The sequence below is a fragment of the Natator depressus genome, chromosome 7, assembly GCF_965152275.1.
Source record: "Natator depressus isolate rNatDep1 chromosome 7, rNatDep2.hap1, whole genome shotgun sequence".
Lineage (NCBI taxonomy): Eukaryota > Metazoa > Chordata > Testudines > Cheloniidae > Natator > Natator depressus.
This window is the reverse complement of record NC_134240.1, coordinates 57,134,018-57,148,003: the sequence shown is the minus strand read 5'-3', so window position 1 is coordinate 57,148,003 and position 13,986 is coordinate 57,134,018. Positions and strand designations below refer to the sequence as shown.

Here is a 13,986-nt window from a genome sequence, read left to right as displayed (position 1 = left end):
CCATCACCAGCTGGCCTGATGCAGCCCAGGGAAACTACAGATCCCATCATGCAACATTCCACCTTGTAGCAAGGGTTGCTTTTTGTAGAAAAGGCTCTTTGTTCCTTGAAGAGGTTGTGTTGGGCTGCAGGCTGTGCACAGGGGCCTGTGTGGTGTCACTTAGGGTGAGTGTTTTATTACAGAAAATCTGCAGAGGGATACAGCTAGTGATTGGTTTCGCAAGACTTTCCAGATTAACTCACGAAGACCAGGATTTTCAGAAGGGCTCAGAACTCACAGTCCAAAGAGCTGGGCTCGGATATAGCCACCAAAACCAGCGGCTGTTTTTTCAGAAGAGCTCCGTGGCTTTGGGTGCATGTCTGCTTTGAAAATCTGGTCACAAGTTTCACAGTGAGAGCCTCTGGGGGTTGGGTGCTTTTAAAATCATAGCCCCAGTTATGGGTGCTGAGCACTTGACAATGTGGCATTAAATGCCAACCAGGCTAGAACATTGTCTACACCAGGAAGCAGTTTGAATACAAGAGGCAAGAACTTAAAGTCTTTGTTCCAAAGATTGACATAGTAAGGATGTCAGACATGTCACCTGCACCTAATTTATTGCCCCATGAATGAGAGTATTGTAGCAAAATGGCCCATTAGCACAGTTAAGGGATCGGAAGATACAGTCAGCCATGGCTCGCTGCATGCCTGAGTATCCATAGCAAGATCCTGCAGTCAGAAATCAGGCAAAACGCCCCACCACAGACACTGGGGAATGTTGTCTTCAGGATCACATCCTTAGGTTCCAATTCAGCAAAGCACTTACCCACGTGCTCAAATGCCATTGAAGCCAAAGAGACACAAGCATGTGCATAAATGCCCTTGCTGAACAGGGATGCGATCCTGTATCAGGGCTTGAAATATTAACTCTTGTCCCTGAGCGTAGAATCCAGTCCCAATGACCATAATGATAAATTCTCTATTCTTTGTATAATCTGATTAAAACCTGTAGTGAAGCAAACCAGCTCCTTTTCTCCAGGTCTAACAGCGCAGCCTTCGGGTCTCCTGCCGGTGTTAGCCTGCCAAGCTTGTGCGATATTAAGGTAACCTGGAAACAACTGTCTTGTTTGCAGCTCAGTGGGACGATCCTTTTCATCACACTCTTAATTCTGTTCCTGTTGCTGGCCTTGGCGCTGCTTTGGTGGTTCTGGCCTTTGTGCTGCACGGTGGTGAGTATAGACTTTGATCTTCGTGGCTTAGTTTCCTCTGCTCTCTGCCGGAAGCTGGAGTTAAAAGCCTGGAGAGACGTTCAATAGACAACAAGAGGAGCAGACATGAATCTTCATCTTAGGATATAAACTGATCTATCTGTATGGCCCTGATTCAGCAAAGCACCTAAACCTGTGCCTTCTCCCATTGACTTCAATGGGACTCACGGACACGCTGAAAGTTAAGCAGGTGATGAAGAGCTTTGCTGAATCCGAAGTGAGGCAGCAGGGTGGGTTTGTTAGAGTATAGGACTAGGAAGCGGAAGATGTGAATTGCATCTGCAGCTCTGCACCAAGCTGCAGGGTGACGTGGGCAAGTCACTTCCTCTCTCCATGCCTCCATTTCCCACCTGCGTGGAATGGGGTTAAAGATACTGGTTTTCTTTGTAGAGTGCTGTGAGATCTAGGGATGGAAAGTGCTAGCTATGATGAGGATGCGTGTGTGTATGCTCTTACTTTCATTGGAAATGCATTTCATATGATTGACATTTCAACTCATGGGTTAATGTTTCGCCATAGTGTTGGACTCAAATGACCTGTACAGTTAAGGGAAAGTTTGAACTCACAAAATCTGAGTCTATATTATGGGTGGTTCAGTCTGGTGTATAAGCATTGGTGACTCATCTACTCCAGTTTCACCCCAGTGCCACTGCACTTGCTTCAGTGCCATTATTCCTGACCGCTGGTCCGGGGGAAGCGAGAAGCAAGTCAGGCCCAGTAACATGCCAGTCTAGATGGATAGGGCTGGCTGATGGTAGCTCAGTTCATCAGCAGGCAGGAGAATCCCTGCGATCCCGTCTCTACCAGCTGTCGGAGATCACACATACCACACTGCATGCCAGCCATTGTCCCAAAGGAAAGGTGCCAGCTATCCTGTTCTGCCAGCTGTCTCCTGCCCGCTGATCCATTCAGTGGCACGAAAGGTCACTGTCCAGGGAGCCAGCGCAGCCTGCTGAATGCTGTGGCATCACTGCTGGGAGAGAGAGGACGACCCTCGATCCAAAAATGGGCGCGCACCTAAAATTAGGCTTGGCAGAATTCAGTTTTTATTTTTATCACGACAATGGATATCGATGTTTATTTTTAAGCTTTTATTTTTATCAATTTAACTTTTCACCCTTGCAGGGAACTTTACACAGTTGGGGGGCAGACAATGGTGTGGGGGGAGGCAAACAATGGGCATGGGCCAGACAATAACCTGTTAATGACAGTTCACATTGAGATTCAAATCGTTAAAGCTTTATAACCGCTAAAGCACAACTTGTCAACATCACAAGTCAAAATATACAAAGTAAATATCCTTAAATCAAACTCTCCGGCAGCATTGTTCTCACTTTGTCTATGTGTACATTTCAATGATTATCAATGGAAATATTTTTTCACCGGTTTGTGTGCGCGCGGTTAAACTGATGTTTACTGATAAAAATCAAATCCTTCTGCCCCGACCTGTAATGTGAGCCCAGGGGAAAGAGAAGGACGGAGTCCAGGGGGACAGAGGCAGTGACAGGGATATAAGGTGTACCTTTAACTCTGATTCTTTCCATTGCCTGCATGTCGTAGGTCATCAAGGAGCCTCCGCCACCACCGCCCCCAGAGCCTGTAAGTATTTTATTTTTCAAACCATAATACTACTGTCTGCAGCCACTGCAATGTAACACATTGGCTAGGAACTTGGTGGGATTCATAATGTCAACTCTGAGGCTGTGAGAGAATGTCTCCTGGGATAGGGTTAGCCGTGCCTTCAGGTCCATATATATGTACACAGATGCTCTTCATCCATGGAAAAATACCTGCATAACCCCCAGCGAGATGCCTACAGAATCACTTTTTTGGTCAGACCGATATTTTGGTCCATGCTGCTGAGCATCACGCACGAATGAAAAACCATATTCCCAGACGCTGTGCTCAGTGCTGCAATCCTGGCTCAGGCAAAATTGCCATTATTCTCAACGGGAATTTAACCTGAGGAAGGAGTAAAGGTTAGAGTCCATCATCAGGTACAAGGCAGTGTGGAGGCTGTTGTCTAGTGGATAGGTCGCTGGGCCAGGACTCGGGAGACCTAGAGATTGTGTGCCTGGTTCTGCTACTGATGTCACTTCCTCTCTCACCCTTTGTGTGTTTCGATTGGAAGCTCTTTAGTGCAGGGTTGTGCCTCACTGGGTGTGTGCACAATGGGGCCCTGATCTCAGGTGAGGGGGAGCATCCTGCCTGTTTCCACTCCTTACACGCACACACAGAGTTAATCCATGGCAAAAATAACTGCCTAACCCACACAAGCAGGCTGCAGTTGGCTGCTAACTTGCTGTAACTTGGCATCCATCTGAGGAGGGAACCACAGCTGCCATTTTGAAGTTGCCAAAGGCCACCATTACTGTCTTTGGGAGCCTGTGATATGTCCCGAGCAGCAACTCTGTGGCAATTTAATGTGAGGCCTGGGGGTGGGGGAGGAGGTTCTGTGGAGAGACCTTGCTGAGCCCTTCTCTGTGTCATATGCAATCTGTGCACCAGCAGGTGTCGGGGTCAGACCTTCAGCTGGTAGAAATCGGCCCAGCTCCACTGAAATCAGTTCAATGCTCCGCAGGTGGAGTAAATTGAATTGGAGGCAATGAAGCTCCACTAATGTACCTCAGCTGAGGACCCTGCAACATGTCTCCCGGGATGTCGGTGCAGGATCATTCACCAGCACTGAATTAGGTTAAGCAAGGAAAGAACTATGGCTCTGAAAGAGAACCAAGATCTGGACTTCTTCACATTTTGGGTTTGCTAAAAAACCAGCTCAAATCTTTATAATGGGCCAGATCAAACACCCCAGATCCAAGCCCCCCAAAGGTACAAAATCCAGTGCCTGATCTGAATGGTTGCAGCCTGAGCCCGTCACTGCAAAGAACCAAACAGGGCAGAGGAGCCGGGTACAGCTGCAAGGAAAGAATGCTCCGAGGTGTGTGTTAGTGAGCTCACAGGGATTGCCTTTTCTCCTGTTAGCAACGTGCCGTTCTCAAAGCACAGCTAAGAAAGGGTTTCATTTGGTGAAGTGTTGGACATAGTCTATGGAACATAGCAGCAAGGCCAGTATAATGTGCAATTCATCTCCACTGTGCCTTCTACCCCCTTAAAAGGCAGCTGTGATTTTTGAAGCTTTATGCATATTTGACCATATATAAAAGCAGCCTGAAGAGACGAGAAGAAGGGAACAGACAGTCGGCTTTGGCTTCTCTAGGAAAAATTGCAGCTGCAGAGACAAGAGGCTTTTGTTTGCTGTCAGCACATAAATATAACATACAAAGCCACATAGCCAGGGATAGGGCCATAGGATGTTCGCTTGTTTACATCCCATGCTGTGTGCATGAAAACAACAGAGATTACTCTCCTTCTTTCCCGCAGGAATCGGATGATGAAGATGGATTGCCAAAGAAAAAGTGGCCAACCGTGGATGCATCTTATTACGGAGGCAGAGGTGTTGGTGGAATTAAGAGGATGGAGGTATCAGGCGCTTTCGTTTCCTGCGTCGCAGTAAACAATCAGAACCTTTTTAATTGAAAACCACGGCAAGATGTTTTAAAATGCTTTTTACAGAGTTATCATGATGGAATAGGGAGGCTGTTTTTTAATTAGGACCCATCTACCTAATCACACCTGCCAGCCCAGGAGTCAGCCATCAAGCTGCCATCGTTTGCATCATGCAATTAATTGTGTCTGGAAGTATTAGTGAGTGCAAATTTGCAGATTGAGGAATGGGATGAGGACCAAACACTTTCACTTTATTGGATCAGATCCTCAGCTGGTGTAAATTGGTCTCACCCTATAACTTCAATGGAGTGAGGCCAATGTATACCAGCTGAGGGTCTAGCACTAATTGGCCAAATTGAACAGAAGTGATTGCTTCTTAGCCCCAGAGGCTGGGATTATACAATCAGGCACTGAAACCTGATGCACTATCAGTTTGGCATGGGAGATTCTGACTCTTGAAACCAAGTGGCTAAGCAGCTGCATAGGGTAAATCCTGCCCTGGGATGCATTCACACAGCTCCCATTGAGGTCAGTTGGAACCCAAGGGCAGAAGCATAAAACTATAGGGTTAGAAGGGACTGCAAGTATCATCTAGTCTAACCCTCTGCCAAGATGCAGGATTTGTTGTGTCTAAACCACCCAGGACAGATGGCTATCCAGCCTCCTTTTGAAAACTTTCAGTGAAGGAGCTTCCATGACCTCCCTAGGCATTTGTTCCACTGGCCGACTGTTCTTACAGTTAGGAAGTTTTTCCTGAGATTTTAAAAAGGTAGTCTTCTATTATTGATATGAATTGAAATGTATTATTAGGGAAAATCCAGCCCTCTCCTACGCAGCTATGGAGAGTCCTTTGCTGAAGAACACAGTGTAGTGAACTAGGACTAACTGCCCACCAAGTCTGAGAGCCACTGCTCAAAAGAACCCTTCAGGGCTTTTCCTCATTCCTGGATACTTTTGTCACCTCTGAGTTGGAGGGCTGCAGTGCCCTCTTCTTGGGGCTATTGGTGGAGACCACCCAGGAACGTTAGCTACTCCCCTACCATGGGAGACCATTCGTGGCGTTTGTGTTGCCAGAAGATGCAGACTCTAGCAGATTGCTGCCAGGCTGTTTTCAGTGGAGGATCTTTGACTCTGGAACCTTGATAGACCATGTCTGATGACCTTCAGGGTCCAGTGCAACATGCATCTGACTACCCTGGGTTTTTCCCAAGTAAAGATTTGGATGGGAGGTGCCTGCTGGCTAAAGAGCTAGCTGGGAAATTGGGTGGGGAATTGATTTTTTGGAGTTTCCTCTTTACAGTGATGGTTCATTCGGGGATTTTCCTTCTTCATTAGTTGGTGGCTGCATGTCATGATGGATTGTTCTGACAGTAATTTTGCTTTCAAGGAGGTCACTTCTCCCAGAGGCATGAGCGATTGGTGCATGTTTCACAGACACTGATAGAAACTAGATTAAATAGTAGAAGTGTCTAGTTAAGACGTGTGCCAGCACTGCTCACCAAAGCTTCTGCATCCACGATGTGCTCTTACCACTTCAGGTGAGGTGGGGAGACAAAGGATCAACGGAGGAAGGGGCCAAATTAGAGAAGCCCAAAAATGCCGTCATCAAATTGCCAGAGCAAGAGTATGAGCCATGGGAGCCCAAGCCGAAGAAACACAATGTGAGGAAGCCACCTTCCCAAAGGAAATGGTACACTCCAATCAAGGTAATGTATCTGCACGTCAGCTTTAAAATGTGGGTCATTTATGCCAGGCATGTTACCACGGACAGGTTCCTGAGCACATTTCTCATGGTTGGCCGTGGGGTGGGAGAACTATTGTAGGGGTCCCCATTTCTGGGGCCAGACATCTCAGCAGGCAGTAAAGGCTTGGGAACTTCTTTCACCTGTTTTCCTGTCCCTCTGCACTGATTGGATTCCAGCAGAAAATCCCAGGATCTGTTCTCAGTACAGCACCGGCTCGGTTATGCACACCCAAGAGGGACAGATGATGTAGAGGAGGTGGGAAGGATGGCCGTGTAGTTACGGCCCTGGATTGGGACTCATGGATTTCAGCTCTCGTCTCACCCAGCTGTGCCAAAGATGCAGTGTGCACCTTGGCAAAGCCAGTTAGGGTCAAGTTTTTAAAGGTCTTCAGGCGCCTAACGGTGCAGAAAGATACCTAGAAGGCTTTTCAAAAGTGCCATTGAAATCAGTGGGAGTCAGGTGCCTGTCTGCATCTCTAGGTCTCTAAACACTTTAAAAATCTTAACCTGTCTCAGTTGATGCTGCTGCTGATAATGCATCTTTATCTCCCAGGGTTGGTTCACCAATGTCCGTGTCATACACTGAAATCCTCGATGGGAGCAGCCAGTGAAGTTCAAAGTGTTATGAAAATTGACTAAGCGATCCGTCTTTTGGATGCTTATCTATGACAAGTCTGCTCTCTTCTCCTTTATGGGGCCACCCATCATTGGACTTCCCACAAGCTTCTTTGGTTCTTCAAGTCTTTTCTTAACGCTGTCTAACCCCGTTCACCTAACTGCACCTGCTGGTCTATGTTAACTGTTCATAGTAAGCCAGATGCATCCTTGATGTGACTCCAGTCGGATGGATTTGTTCCATTGTGTGCAATGGCTGGTTCCCCTAGGCACTCAGTATTACAGTGATGGGCATGCCATAAATACACAGACAGATAATAATGAGTATACAAAGAGCAGCGGCCTCCGGGCCAGCCTGTGTGCCGATGGTTAAACACACAGTAATATCACAGCAAGTCGACTGTCGTTTAATTTCACATTGTTCTCTCAAGCATTGTTGGTCATGTCACGTATGTTTGATTCCAGGGCAAACTTGATGCGTTGTGGGCTCTGGTTCGTCGAGGCTACGATCAAGTCTCTCTTATGAGACCACAGCCAGGGGATAAGGTAAGTTGTCATGGACGCACTGTCATGTCGATTCTTTGTGGTCGGCAGTAATGCTCATTTTTTTCCCTCTTCTTGAGAGCTTGTCTCTCTCTGGATTACCCTGAGGCTAAAATCCATCACTAGATCCTGAGGTTTAACAATGAGCTAAAATGTTTGCAGTGGCATCTGTTTAAAAGCATTGTCCCTAATGGTCAATCACTGTCTCTCTGGTGCTGTCCTTTGATCAGACGCATGTAGAGACTGGGTCATTTGAAGATGCCGATTCATCTCTTGACTGATGTTACTTCTCCATGATGCGTTTCTTGCCTTTACTTCTGTAAGCAGAGATGCACTGGAATTACGGGTTGGGTTTCTTCATTTGTGCACTCGAATAGATTGCTGTGTTCTAGTTTCGTATAGAATAGTAAGTGTTAATAGATATTGGATCCTGCATACCAACGGCTCACAAAATGTTTTACTCATTCAATAGCAGAATTCAATGACAGGTAAGAGAAATCATAAATCACACAGGGTCCCATCCTTCTGGGAAAATTCCCTGGAATTGAACAGAGAATAACCTTCCTGTGGGATTCTAGTGCAGGGCTATAATCTGCACACAATCCATACCGTGGGCTTTAACATTCTAGAGAGAGGATCTCCTGCTTTATTCAGTTCCATGGGCCAGATCCTCAGCGGGTGTGAATCACAGGTATGCCAATATGCACCAGCAGAAGATCTAGCACTATAGGATCTATAGAGTGTAATTTCTGAAGGACCCTGTTGGTTTCACCCCTGTTACATTCTGTAGGACTTTTCCATAAGGCAAGCACTCCTCTGCAGGAATGATCCACACAGGGGATGTTAGGTTTCAGAGTAGCAGCCGTGTTAGTCTATATTCGCAAAAAGAAAAGGAGTACTTGTGGCACCTTAGAGACTAACAAATTTATTTGAGCATAAGCTTTCGTGAGCTACAGCTCACTTCATCGGATGCATTAGTGGAAAATACAGTGGGGAGATTTATATACATAGAGAACATGAAACAATGGGTGTTACCATACACACTGTAACGAGAGTGATCACTTAAGGTGAGCTATTTGCACTCTTAGGTTTTCCTTCATGTGCAAGTGACAGGGAGCTCCCATCCCCAGATCTTGCCACCAGCCCAGGTTTTTGACACAGATGCCCTGTGTCTGCATACTGCCTCCTGATTTCCTTGGCAGCAGTTCAGTCAGGATCCAGGCACCATCAGGACCTAATACAGTAATACCGACTCTGTCAGGGATCTTCTGAGGGGAACCATTGCCCAGATACTGGCTGATCCTTCCCTGGGCCCTCCCACCCTCTGATCTGGATTTGTGCAATGGAGATTTAGATGGGCTGCGCGGAGAAGACTGTGAAACTATTTCTCCCCCTTTCTGTGCCCCTCTCGGGCCAGCGGCCCTGGGTTTCAGCACCCCGGCTCTCAGTGGGAGTGTCTGGGTGGGAGTTGCCAATTCCTGCAGCAGAGTTACATCCAGTACAATAATAAAGTGCCTGTCACAGGGGCTGAAGTGGCCTTGTGCTGGGCTTCCACACCTGGGTGAATTTCACCCTTAGTAACCAACAGAAAAGGTGGCTCCGATTTTCCTTTAAAACCAATTAGGTGCATCACTCCTTCTCATAGCAAGACGCTGCTGTGCCCTGGACCAGGAACTCTCCCGCATCAGTATTTAGTCTTCAGCATTCTCCACTTTTCCTTTTGCCATAAATGCAACTCAGCTTCCTATGCTGCTCTGTAAAATTGCCTTTTAACTGGTTTACCAGGCTGCGTTTCCTTAGGCAGCTGCACTAGAGTCACTTATTTACTTCTTAAGCACAGCCCTGGGCTTCTGAATAGACCATTGAGGCCCAGCTGTATTTTGATAGCAGGCACATTGTATAGTAGGATTCTATCCTCCACCTTTCACTCGCGCTGCTGGTAGGTTTCTATCCCTGCAGAGCACAGTCCTGCCACTGTCAGAGCAGTCAGGAAACATGCAAGGGGCTGACTCAAAACAGGGATTCTCAGTTACTTGCCTACAACCCTGCTGTGTGCAAAAGGAAAAGAAACCAGCAAAGAGGCTATTTAAAATGGAGCGAGCTGAAGGATTGTTGTATTCAGGGGAACATTAGAAAATCAACCGTGCATCTGGGGAAATAGGCTGGAAAGAATCTCATTGAGTTACATTCAGTGGAAGAATAAGGGTCATCTCTGTTCTATGGGCTGTGAAATTAACTATCGCTGAAGAATATTGAAAGGGAAACAAGAAAATGACTGGGCACGGTTCTGTTTTCTGAAAAAGGCACTGGCGGAAGTTGCATCTCAATTCTTTTATTCCATTGCAAGAGCCAGCATTGCAGGGAGCAATATTATTGTATATTATTTGTATTCCAGTAGCTCCTACGAGCCCTGAACGAGATGGAGGTCCCGTGCAAAAATATACACCCAGCCCCTGACCTGAAGAGCTTACAGCATTGCAGGACTTTTCATGTTGACAGAACCTCTACCATGCAAGCTAAAGGAATGACACAATTAGTTGTGAGTCAGTAGCAGGTTCTCAACCTCACCAAAGTCAGCCTCTAGAGGAAGACATGGTCATTCTCTCACTCGTATGCACACTGACAGTGCTAAACCGATTTTCTCATTTCATGCTCCTCCAGCTCGTAGGGTGGGCTTACCAGGCATCACAGTTAGAGCTGATCTGAATTTTCTAAATTTGGAATTTTTCACAAGAATTTTGACAGATCCCTGTTCCCTCCGTCCCAGCATTTTGCCGTGTTGCCAACTCTCACGGCTTTATCCCAAGTCTCACAATATTTGGTGTTTTTCTTTAAGCATCAGCTCCTGGAGATTATGCAAGAATCTTGGTTTTCTTGTTTAAAAAAAAAAAGAATAAATTTCTAGCCTTTGTGGTGGCAGTAAAAAGCTTGAAAACATGAGCCCTAAAAGCTCAAAACCCAGCAGGCAAAAAGAACACAACATTGATTATTGATTTAAAAAATCTCATGATTTTTTTAGCCAGGCTTGTGATTTTGGGAGGCTTGGGGTTGGTAATGCTGTGTTTTGTGAGCAGCTTGAATCATGATGTGTCTCGAATGCACAAAACCAGCTCAGACATTGAAGGAAGATTGAAGGTTTCTGTCCGTCAAAGATCTAACAGACAGCACAAGGTGTGAGTTTCTGGCCACTGGGGTGTGTGAAACACAGGGATTTTTTTTAACTCAAAAAGGAAAGTTTTTTGCATTTTGTTTTAAATTTTCAAAAAGCAGCCAAATTTCTCCCTCCCTCCCAAATCCTTTTTTTCATTGAATTTGTAGGGTTCTGTTGGGGGGTGTTTTGTGAAATGATCTTGTGTGGTCCTTTTGTTGAGCAAAACAAATGTGGTTTTCCAATGTTCCAATTCCGTTATTCCTCTTAGGCTTTGCCTGCACTTGGAGCCGAGCGTGTCATTCCCAGCTCCCATAGATGTACCCAAAGCAGCACTGCTCCACCTAGTGCGCTAAAGCTAGCAGTGGAGCTGGGGGGAGCACCGGCGGCAGCTTGGGCCAGCTGTCTGAGCTGGGGCAACGGAAGCTGCCTAAAAGTGCACAGTCAGCGCACAGTCAACCTGTGGAACTCCTTGCCTGAGGAGGTTGTGAAGGCTAGGACTATAACAGGGTTTAAAAGAGAACTGGATAAATTCATGGAGGTTAAGTCCATTAATGGCTATTCGCCAGGATGGGTAAGGAATGGTGTCCCTAGCCTCTGTTTGTCAGAGGGTGGAGCTGGATGGCAGGAGAGAGGTCACTTGATCATTATCTGTTAGGTTCACTCCCTCTGGGGCACCTGGCATTGGCCACTGTCGGCATACAGGAAACTGGGCTGGATGGACCTTTGGTCTGACTCAGTATGGCCTTTCTTATGATCTTATGTGGGGGAGTCACCAGTGCCCGAACTGCTTTTCGACTCAACAGAAATTTTCTTGAGGAAATTTCTATTTTCACCCTCATTGTTTAGAGTTTTTTTTTTTTGAAAAACTGAAAACATAAAAAATGTTTCGGCGTTTTCATGAAAAGCTACAAAAGGTTTTTAAAAAGAAACGCTGATTCCCTCCCTCCCCCGGAAAATACACTGCATGTTTTAATGAGTTCATGGCTTTTTTGCAGCTTGTCCTACAACTCCTGCAGCATAGAGGGTGCCCAGGTCAGCAGGCTCAGTCTTGCGAGGCTCGTGCTTAGCTCTATAGACGTCATAGCTTGGGCTCTGAGGCCTAGGGAGGGGGCTGGGCTCAGAGCCAGGCTCCAGCCGGAGTCGCAGCTTAAAAGTGCCATCTACACAGCTGTGTTTAGTGCCGACGTGCGAGTCTGTTGAGCTGGGTCGGAGGCTCGCTGCCGCTGGCTTTGTAAACGTACCTGAGGGGAGCGTATTAGGCGTCACCCCTGGTTGGCCTGTTCACTGTCCCATCCACGTGGCCCTCTTCCTCTTCTCCCTGTCCTGGGAACGCCAGAACCCCCAAGCAATTACCAGATCACCAGCCCCAGGCATTCAGAAATCATGAGTTGGGTCACGAGATCGGCTTACCATACAGGAGATTTTTTTAAAATTAAAAATCTGTGGGAGGTAGGTTTATTTGCCTGGTCTCTTTTGAGCCTTGTTTGGGGAAGCTGCCCACATCAAAGTGTGCCTGAGCATCTTGAGGGACAAATTCAAGGTGACAGAGAATTCAGAAATTCAGAGCGCCCTGCTGGCTGCTGGGAGGGGACTTGCCACCTCCTCCTCTGAGAACCCTGCTGCCTCTCTACTCTCCTCCTTCCACACTATCCAGTCTCCCCGTCTGGCCCAGTCCCTACAGTCACCTGCCCCCACATTTTCCCCTCCCTTTCCCTTTACAGTATCCTACCCCTGACGCTTTCCCTCTGCCACCCCCAATTCCCCTGCAGCCTCCTCAAGCAGCTGGGTGCCCCCACTCCCACCTGGGCTCTCAGATCCCCTGCCAAGGATCGCTGGGGGGGGGCAAGCCCCGCCCCACAGCCCTGCCCCACAGATATAGTTCCAAAGCGGTGGCTCTAGGCCGGCCCTCTGCAGCCGTAGCAATAGATCACATCTGTGGGAATCAACCCTGGCCTCTCGGTACTGAACAGGTTTCGGGGCGTCCCAAGAGGAATCAGCATCTCCTTAAGAAAAATCCAACGGCACTGGGTCAGACCCATCCCTGCTGTAACTCCACAGACTAAGACCAGGGATGAATGTATCGCTCCTCTCCTAAGATCAGTGAGCAGAGTGGCACAGCCCTGGAATGACCATATGGCAAAATGCTGAGTTTGCTGCCTGGGGAGATGAGTGATTATAACACATCCCTGTATTCCAGTAGCACCAAAAGGCTACAGCCGAGATCAGAGCCTCATTGTGCCAGGCACTGTGCGAACACACGTTGATCCTCAGCTGGTGGGAATGGTCATAGTGAAATGGAGCTATGCCCGGGTCCACCAGCTTAGCCTCTTCTTCGGAAGGAGAGAGAGCCCCTGCCCCGCAGAGTTCACAGTCAATATAGAGGAGGCAGGCAAAGGTGTGGCAGAAAGGAAGAAGTATCCCCATTTCACAGGTGGGAACTGAGGGCCCCTCTCCCTGAAGCATCCGTTGCTGAATGCACTGCTCACCCGAGTTCCCTGCCAGGAGCTCCTCTTCCCCTAGGGATCAGACAGTGAGGGGGAAACACACACAAAGCATTAACCCGTCATTACCAGGCAGGCCGTTGGTTGTGGGTGGTTCTCTAGAGGCAGAGGAGGGAACAGAGTGTGTGTGGCTTGGGTTCACTCTGGGGTTCTCCTCAGCAGTCTGGCCACAGAGGGACCCTGCTGCTGGGTTTGTAGTTATGTTATTTTAGTGCTGGCGAAAGGTGCCGGCTTGATAGCCCTGGGGACCAAGATCCTTCTGAACTACACAGCTGGGAGTGCCAGCAGGCCTTGTCAATGAGGAGGTGGCATGGCCCTGCAGATAGGGCATCAGAGTCAGGGTGCTTGGGTCCTATTCCTCACTGTCATTGATTTGCTGTGTGGCCATGGGTGGCTTGCTCTGTGCCTCAGTTTCCCCTCCTATAGTATGGAGAGAAGGACACCCCTGCCTTTGGAGAACACAAGTGTGTGTGTCTGTGGGGGGGTGTTACATTAATGTCGGCAAAGACAGAGAGCACTGTCTCCCCTGCAATTCACACATACTGCCCTCGGTCTGCGGGAGGAGCATTCTGAGCAGCCCCACAGGTCTGATCCTTCTTGCTCCTTGTGCGCTCATCTACACCAAAGTGGGTGTGATACATCATGGCTGGTACAAGGCGGGAGAGGAGGGGGTCTCCT

General features: G+C 47.7%; 1 protein-coding gene across 3 annotated transcripts in view; it reads left to right on the top strand.

The window, feature by feature from the left end:
- Positions 1-13,986, top strand: part of ANTXRL (ANTXR like) — a 77,629-nt gene that overhangs the window by 45,793 nt on the left and 17,850 nt on the right. For 2 of the 3 annotated variants that reach the window (XM_074958562.1, XM_074958561.1), the window contains 5 exons: positions 1,113-1,208; positions 2,808-2,846; positions 4,629-4,727; positions 6,293-6,460; positions 7,579-7,659. In XM_074958562.1, the coding sequence (XP_074814663.1) occupies positions 1,113-1,208; positions 2,808-2,846; positions 4,629-4,727; positions 6,293-6,460; positions 7,579-7,659 (483 nt within the window). Of the gene's footprint in view, positions 1-1,112; positions 1,209-2,807; positions 2,847-4,628; positions 4,728-6,292; positions 6,461-7,578; positions 7,660-13,986 lie in introns of those variants that run through there. The other variant, XR_012640274.1, reaches the window with a different exon arrangement.